At 27.9% G+C, this 9,833-nt stretch overlaps 1 protein-coding gene across 1 annotated transcript; it reads left to right on the forward strand.

Moving 5' to 3' along the window:
• The first annotated feature begins 8,814 nt into the window (after positions 1 to 8,814).
• On the forward strand, positions 8,815 to 9,216 carry LOC113871715 (zinc finger BED domain-containing protein DAYSLEEPER-like). Its single transcript, XM_027508812.1, has one exon. The coding sequence runs from the start codon at positions 8,815 to 8,817 to the stop codon at positions 9,214 to 9,216; it is 402 nt and encodes a 133-aa protein (XP_027364613.1).
• Positions 9,217 to 9,833: the final 617 nt, after the last annotated feature.

Consider the following 9,833-nt stretch of genomic DNA (forward strand, 5'->3'; position numbering starts at 1 on the left):
GATTTACAATTTGAGATAAAAAGATTTACTAAAAAATTTTTTTTTTTACTTTTTATTTGTATTATTGCCTCAATTTTATTTTTAAAAAATTAAGCTAATTTTATAATTTATATATATATATATATATATATATATATATATATATATATATATAATTCATGTGTCGGGCTTAAATCTCATATTTGATATTACAACCAAAAAGTTGTGAGAATACCATTTAAAAAGTAAGTATTTGGGAGGTCTTAAAGTTTTCTTTCACAAAAGATTATTTAAAATAAACATGAGAGAAAGAATGAATTAGTGGCCAACGACTTTACAACGACAGGGATGCACTTTTGAAAGAAGCTAATAGCAACATGAGTAACAAAGATTAGGAGGTGCCTAATAATGTTGATGATGGTGGTTTATGGTACTGATTTAGAGAGGGAAAAAAAATGATGGGTAAAGAGAGAAAGATTGGATGAAAACAGAAAGGAGTGGGAAGGGACGAAAAAAGTGAGAGTGTCAATCATATGTCGAGGTTATAAATTTAATTTTAACAATAAACATGACTACAAAGATACAAATTTCTAAGTTCGGTGAATGACAAGAGAGAGAAGAATAGGGATATAAAATGAAGGCAATTTTCTTAACTTAGACGAAGAGTGAAAAAGTAGTTGGTATTTATTTTTATTTTTTTGCATTGTATTCAAATAATTAAAAACTACGATAAATGTTTGTAATGAAATTTCTTGGATGTTCTATATTTTATGGTGGATATACGTATATTTGTGATTCAAAGATAAAAAAATAGTATCCGTTGTATTCATAATTCAAAGATAAAAACAATGATATATCATACATAAGGCGTAGCATAAACTATGATATCAAAGTAAATTACTTGGTTATGAGCTTGTTTTTCCAACATTTGAGATATTTTTCTCTTTGATTGTCACTCTGTTTGCTTGAGTTCCTCCTCCTTGCCGCTTTTCCTTCTTTTTTTATTTTTCAAATTTTCTTTCAATCTTCTACATTTAGTCTCTAGCTTTTTTGTCGTTCCCCCTTGTGATTTTTGTATCGTTAAGTTTCAATACTATTCTCTCTTTTTCTATTTTACCATTCCCTCTTCTTCTTTTTTTATCTTTGTCTTCCTTAATCTTTTTTACTTCTTCCTCTTTTTCTGTTTATCCTTTTTCTCTGTTCCTTGTTCCTCTTTATTTTTTGAGAGAACTCCTTACCAATGAAGACCAAGCATGGTACTTTTATCCATGGTCAAAATCCCAATGCAAGAACACTCTCCCTTTATTAGCATTTTTCTTTTCTTTTTAGCATTTTTCTTTTCTGTGTCATGTAAAAAACTCATAGAGAAAGGAAAAGAGAGTGTGTAGTTTTTTTTACCTAGTCAGCAGCTAAGCTCTGCTGCAAACACTTCCACAAATCAAACCTGAATGAAAGGGTGCATGAGACAAACATACAACAACAAGACACCATTTTATCACATACATATTTTTTACTTTTTTTTAACATTATTTAGTTTTTAAATTTAATTTCTAAAATAAATCTCAAATAAAATTTTAGGTATTCATAGTAAGTTTCTATGGCAAGTTAAGTCCAATTTAGGAGTGATGTTAAAAATTGATAACAATACCTTGACCTTAACTAGAGGCAAGTTTGCTAGGGTTTGTATAGAATTAGATCTTAGAAGAAAGCTAATTTTTTTTTAAGGTCCTAGGTCAAGAGTTTAAAGTAAAATATGAAAGTCTTCATCTTGTATGCTTTTTTTGTGGTAGATACAACCATAAATTAAAACATTGTCTAGAAATTCCTAGAACTTATGCAAATGAGTCAAAAACTAAGTATAATTTGTAATAAAAAATCTATTATGATAAAGAGACTAAAGATGATCAAGAAGGAAGTTACAGGAATAATAAGAAAAAGTAAATGACATTAATAAGCTAGACCAACAGGATCAAAATATTTTTGGCCCTTAGACATTGATGAAAAGACAAAAAAAAAAAAAACTTGAACACAGGGCAAGATTCTCCTCAACAAACAAATAAAACTAAGAAAATTACTCTAAGATCTAGATTTTATGTCTTCTATGTGAAAATTTCTAATAAAGATTTACTTTATAAGAATAAGATTGCTCATTTAAAGAGGAAAAAAATAAAAATTTGAAATAGCTGCATAAAAAAGAGAGCACAATTCATATAAATTCTCAATTGGATTTAAAATTAGAAAATAATAAACAACCAATGAATGAAGTAAAGATAAATAGAAATGGGGTTAAATAAAAGAATTCTAATAAGGTTCAAATGTTTGAATGTGAGTTTACTAACAAGGAGAATGTGAAAAATCTTAAACAAAAATAAGAAAAGAGATAAAGAAGCATTGATAGTAATGAAGAATCTAAGTAAAGATATAGAATTTAAATATAAAAGAGAAATAATTAAGAAAATTATAAGTTTGATTATATTTAAGGACAAGGAAGTAAAATTAGAAAAGAAAAAACATAATAAATATATACTCCTAGATTTAGAAAAATGTATAGATATTGATTAGATAAATATTAAAATAATTAAAAATAAGATATAAATGATGAATGATGTAACTCACTTAGATATTAAGCATTTTGAAAGTGTTATTAAACTTCGGAATTGATAAATGAATTATGTTTTGGAGTTGTAAGGAGTAGGTGAAAAAACCTTTTCTATAATTGTAAATAATTTAATTAGTATATAATTTGAATTTTACAACTTTACTTGAACCTAAAATTAGTAATAAGAAAATTAAAAAAATATGTATAAATAAGATTAAGATAAACAATAATGTTTGAGTTGATGTCATTGACTTTTCTGGTAGTATTTGGTGTTATTAGGATAAATTTAAAATGAAGCTGTCAATTATTTTAGAGTCAACAAATTTTGTTCACTTGTACGTAACTTTCAAAAAGTTTCCTTTTTGGATATTGATTGTCATCTATACTAATCCTAGTAATGTTATAAAACTTGAATTGTAGGAACTAATTGATTTTAGTTCAAATATTAATACTTCTTTATGTGTAGTTGGAGATTTTAACTTTTAAATCTAAAAAAGTTAAAGGTGAAACAATAAATAAGAATGTTATTTTAAACTTTGTTGCTTGTTTAGACTGTTGTGATTTATCTTATTTGAATTTTAAGAGAATTCCTTTCACTGGGAGAAGAAGAAATTAAAAAAAAAAAGATTAATAAAATAGTGGTTATTAATGATTTGAGATCTTTATTTTCTATTTATTTTTTTATCCATATTCTTATTATTGAATCATGCAATTTTATGGCTAAAATTAGATGATTTTTAATTTTCACTAAAAAATTAGACCTTTTAAATTATTAACTCATTAATTGGCTAACACTTTTAGATTTAAAGAACTAAGTAAAACAAAATTGGCTTATAAATAATTATTGATTAAACAATGTGGACAAATTTTGGAAGAATATTTATACTAGGAATTATCTTAACTTTGGTAATATTTTTGCAAAAAAAAAAAGGAGGATTTTTAATAGAATATAAGGAATTCATAAGAAACTCAAATATTCTAATAATCTTTTTTTAACTGAACTTCTTTTGAGGTTTTGGAAGGAATATGAACGAAAAATTAGATTAAGAGGAAGCCTATTGATTTCTTCAAGTTACATCAAAATTGATAAAGTTAGGGGATAGAAATAACATATCTTTTCGTCTACTAGTATAATTTGTAGACACAAGAATAATATTTAAGCCTTAAAGAACAATAAAACTCAATGGTGTCATGACCCTTAAAAATTAGGAGTTTAATTTGCAATCACTTTAAATCAATTTTTTTTCAAGAAATTAAACTAAGTCAAATTTGTTTCTCATTTTCTCTTAACAGAATTGATGAGGTGAATTTAGAGTATATTAATAAGGCAGTCTCTATAGAGGTAAATCTGCCCTACTTAGTATAATTTATATATCTCTTAGTTTGAATGGATTACATGCATTGTTTTTGAAATCCAAATTAAACTTACTTAATCCCACATTTTTAAATTCATAAATTAAGTTTTTGTCAATCCTTTAAATATTAGTGTTGTTAATAAGACTATATTAACCCTTATTCCTAAAGGTCATAAATTAGAAAACATTAGTCAATATTCCCTTTACAATGTTATCTATAAAATTGTTACAAATGTTATAGCTAATAGAATATAATTTTTTCTTCTTACTTTAATTATTGAAAATCAACGTAATTTTGTCTCCAGAACATAAATGATAGATAATGTAATTATTGTTTAAGAGTTAATCTACTTTTTTAGAAATCTAAAAAGTGAAACTCAATTTATGATTCTAAAATTAGATTTTAATAAAGCTTATGATATACATAGTGGAAATTTTATTAAAAAGACATTAGATATGGTTGAGTTTGAAAAATGTTACATAGTCTAATTTTTAAATGCATTTTTTCTTTAAATTAATTGTAATGATAATCTTTTTGGTAACTTTTTATCTTTTAGGAATATTCTTCAATGAAATCCTTTATCTTTTTACATTTTTGTCCTTTACTTAGAAATATTAGCTAATTACATTTAATTTATGATCAGTAATGGTGAGTGACATACTTTTCACTTTGAAAGAGAAGATCTTAAAATTTTTCACATTTTTTATTATCAGTAATAATGAGTGATACACATTAAGTTAATATTATTCAATCTATGTTCCAATATATGAGCTAATAGCTTGCTGAGGTTTAATGAGAGATAATCAAAGCTTTTGTACTGGTTTTATTAAACAATTAGGATCTTATTTGGTTATCTTATTTGGAACTTGCATGGCCCACCTAGAGTCAAGCTTTTCCTATAAAAGTTGTGGCATGGTAGTTTGGTCACAAGAATTGAGCTATCTCATATTCTCATAGAGGGTCTATTGTGAGGAGTATCCGAAATGTTGGAATCTTTGTGAGGAGATAAGTAATGTTTTGAGAGATTGCCCATAAGCTAAAAATTACTTGAAACCTATATATATGAAGACTCTTAGATAGATCTTTTAGCCGTATTATATATGATTGATTATGACTCAACCTTCAATAATACTTCAAGCTTAAAGACAATGTTCATTGGCAGGATATGTTCGTAGTATAGGCTTGGAAAATATGGCTAGACCAAAATGATATGATTTTTAATTAAAAGTATAAAACCTTGTAGTTGCTAAAATGGGATGTGACGAACTTTGTTGCATGCATGAAGAAGAATGATATGTTAGGAAATGTCATCACAAATAAAATTTGTACTGTGTAGGATATTAGATAGATAGCTTCGTGTGGTAATATAACTAAGTTGAATGTAGATGGTTCATCAATGCTAAATTTGAGCCAAGTGACGTGCAAGTATATTTTAAGAGACAATTTTGAGAAACTTATCAAATATTTTATCTTCAACTTAGGTTGTTGTTCGGTATTTCATGTAGAGTTATGAGAAATTTTAGTAAGTCAAAAATTTGCTCACACTATGAGTATTTGGGAGCTATAGGTAGAGTGAATTCTTTGATTGCTTCTAATTTTACTTGCAGTGGTTGTTACATTGTTGTTTTCAAATTATAGAATAGATTCAAAAACTCATTAATTTAGATTGGTCAATTTCTATTACTCATATTTATAGAAAAATTAGATATGCAGATTTTTTAGTTGGTTTGGGTCATTCCTTATCCTTAGGTGATAATGTGTTAGAGGACATTTTCACCAAACTCAAACTTTTAATTTATGAAGATGTAATTAATGTGATTTTATCCCGTTTAGTTTTGAGTGATTAGTCTAATTTTGTGTAATATTTTTTATAATATATATATATATATATATATATATATATATATATAATTTGATTGATGAAAAAATTTAATGATAATTATTAAATATTTAAAATAGACAAAATTAAATAATTACTTAGTAATGATTTATTAGCAATTAAAGAAACTATTACCAGTTGTTTAAAAGCTTTATGATAATTTGATAGTTAAATATGTAGAAAAAATATATTAAGAAAAAAGTTAAAAATATCATTATTTTAAAACTTTTATAGCATTACTTAATGCTAGAGAAGTGTTTAATAATATTATTTTGGTCATATTTATAAAAATTAAAATTTTAATTGATTAAGAATAATAAAAAGTAATTATATGTTATAAATTTATATTTTATATTAAAAGTATTTATAATATTAAAGAATCAAAATAATGTATTATATATAAAATAAATGCAAGTATTTATTTTTAAAAGTAAAAGACAAGTATTTCATTAATAAAAATTTATAATAAATAAGAGTATAAAATAATTTTTTTCCACCTGAGGACCCAGTCCTATTTTCCTTCTCTTAGAGACTCTAACATCTAGAGATTCTCTGCTGTCCCTTCCACTGAGTAGGTTAAGACCTCTCTTTTTAGCATAGAGAATTTTAAATCCCCTGTTCCTGACGGACTTCATGCCCTATTTTTTAAAAATTAATAAAATACCTTATATTCTATTATATTTAATTTTGTGCTTGATCTGTTTCAAAATCTTGATAGAATTGCTGTTGTTAATCATACAGTAATAACCTTTATTCTTAAAGTAAAGAGCCCTGAGGTTATTAAAAATTTTAGGCCAATTTTGTTATGTAATGTCAGTTATAAAATTGTTACAAAACTTCTTGCTAATAGGCTTAGGGGTTCCCTTCCTCATTTAATATCAGCCAACCAGTCTAGTTTTATTCCTAGGAAATAGGGCATTGATAATGTCCTTGTCTTGCAGGAATTAGTCCATTCTTTTCAAAATCTTAAACGTGGATCTAACTATATGATTATTAAGCTTGATCTTGAAAAATCCTATGACAAGTTGAGATAGAATTTTGTCTATGAGACCATTCATAATATATGTCTAAATTCAACTATGGTCAATTTGACCTATCACTATTTATCCTTCTTTTTCATGTTTATTAATTGGAATAATAATCTCTTTACTCCTTTTACTCCCTCTAGAAGCATCTGTTAGGGTGATCCTTTATCACCCTATTTATTCGTTCTTTGTATAGAAAGACTTGCCCATCTCATTAGGGATAAAGTTACTAATGAAGAATGGGCTCCCTTCTCCTTTGGGTCTCAAGGGCCTAAACTTTCTTACTTGTTTTTTGCTGATGATCTTATCCTTATTGCTAAAGCTAATTTCCAAAAGTTAATACTGATAAGTCTTCCCTTTTCTTCTCTAAACACAAATATGTCTCCACCATTAAGGATATTAGTGAATCTTTAGCTATTAAACCTGTTGGGTAGCTTGGTACCTATTTAGGGATTTCTATTCTTCACCAGAAACCTGCTAGATTTCATCTATCCTTTATCTTGGACAAAATCAAGAAAAAGTTGGCCCTTTGAAAAATGAACTCCTTCTCTCTTACTAGTAGAGTTACTCTGGCTTAGGGGTGGCAATTAATCCCCAACTGTGGGGTCCCCGCAGGGACTGCCCCGAATAAGGCTCCAAATGCAGGGAATTTCCCTCCGTGGGGACAAGGATGAAAATTTCCCTGCAACTAGTTTGGGGACGGGGACGGGGACCAGTTCACCCGCCCAGTGGGTTCTCCAAATCCCTGAATATATATGAAAATACTTAAATAACCTTATTAAACATTATACTAATAGGGATAATATAGTAACTTACTTATTTAAAATAAAAACACATATAAAAAATCCTAAGTCTCTTAATGAATTTGTTGCTCGACAGCTGCAACCTTTGCCTCCCAATGTCAAGCTCTACATCTTCATATTCAGGCCACCGTTGTTTGCATTCTCACCATTGTCGTTCGTGTTTGCAATTTGTCCCTTCACTCTCTTCTCATTTCATCGATTTAGGTTTGTTTCTTGTTGTTGTTATTCTGCATTTTCTTATTCCAATGGTACTTTCTTAGTCCTTTTGTTTGGTCCTTTTTTATAATAAGAAAAGAGAGGATATTTATTTATTGAAATAGTACACATACCATGAACATAATTCTAGTATCTTCATAATTTTTAAGTTTAATAAAACATTTAGTCCGTATGTGAATTGCTGATTTTTATTTTGTTCTTGTACAAAAAGTTTTTAAATTGGTTCCAGTGTGTAAAATTTATTTCAATTTAGTGTTCTGCATTTGCAAATGTATTAACAGTTTGACATACTTATATTTAGAGTATAATAGAAACTAATTTGATAGGGACTTGTATGATTAAATTTTTGTTCTGATTCGTATACATGACATTCATTTTTTATTTGATTCTTATTTTGAAAAGAGATTGATTTGTGATTGAAGGTGTAGGATAAAGCAAAAATAGTTATAGATTGAGAGAACTTGCAGTTGTTCTTCATACCTAACACCATTTTTTTTAATGAAATTATCAGTCCAACATGAAGTTTTATCTCAAACCTTGTGCAGTATACTTGACACAATTATATATGTTTTTAACAGGTACTTTAACATGAAAATGAATAGTGGTAACTCATCCTCTAGTAGCATTAGTAATGCTCCACTGGACGTACAACCAATTGTTAACGAAACGCAAGGCACTTAAGTGGAAGATGCACAAGACACTCTAGTGGAAGGTGCATAAGAAGTTGAAAATGAGCCAAAAGAAAGTGGAGCACATTTAGAAAATGAAGATGTTATTGAGAGGACAAGTCCTAATAAAAGAGGACTAACTTTTGAATCTTGGGCACACTTCAAAAGGGAGAAAATAAACGAAAAATGGAAGGCAATATGCAAACATTGTGATAGACAACTTGGCAGTGACACTGAGCAAGGCACAAAGCACTTACATGATCACATTTGAATTTACAAGCTTCCTACTATGAGGGGCCCAAGGCAATCCATATTGAAAACTCTTGAACAATCATCAAGTTCAATTGAAAATAGGGGTCAATCTATTCTAATTGAAAATTACACATTTAATCAAGATGTTACTCGTATAGAACTTGCAAAAATAGTGGTGTTGCATGAATATCCTCTTTCCATTGTTGATCATATTGGTTTCAGAAGATTTTGTCATGCTCTTCAACCTTTGTTTAAAGTTATTACTAGCAATACATTGAAGGCTGATATAATGAAGGTATATGATGCTGAGAGGTCCAAAGTTATGAAATCACTTGACAAAACTACAAGTCACGTTGCAATAACTACTGACATGTGGACAACCACTAATCAAAACAAGGGATATATGTCTGTCATAACTCACTTCATTGACAATGACTAGACTTTACATAATTAGCTTTTGAGGTACATATTTATTAACTTGTTATTCTTATCTAACTATTGAATACTTTATGATTTAACTGTGAAGAACTTGGTTGTAATGTAAATGATAAATGAATATTTGTTAGGTTTACTTATGTTCCTACTCCACACACTACTAAAGTGCTTGCTGATGTTTTGTGTGACTGTATTTTTGAGTGAAATTTAGAAACAAAGTTATCTACATTAACGGTTGATAAATGTAGCACTAATGATGTCATGATTGCCTATATTATTGACAAGTTAGATCATAGTTCCTTTATTTTGGGTGAAAGTCTCTTTCATATGCATTATTGTGCTCACATATTAAATTTGATTGTGAAAGATGGAATGTCAACAATACATGGTTCTATTGAGAAGATTAGGGATAGTGCTTCTTTTTGGACTACAACACCAAAAAGGGAAGAGAAATTTATTGATGCTTGTCGACATAGTGGTGTTTGTTATTCAAAGAAACTAGTAAATAATTGTAGAACTAGATAGAATTTCACGTATTTGATGCTTGTTTCTGCATTGTCATACTATGATGTTTTTAAGCGTTTGAAGCCAAGAGAACCTCAATATAAGTCTTTGCTAAGT

This window comes from Abrus precatorius, unplaced genomic scaffold (genome assembly GCF_003935025.1).
Source record: "Abrus precatorius isolate BTA unplaced genomic scaffold, Abrus_2018 Scaffold7, whole genome shotgun sequence".
NCBI lineage: Eukaryota > Viridiplantae > Streptophyta > Magnoliopsida > Fabales > Fabaceae > Abrus > Abrus precatorius.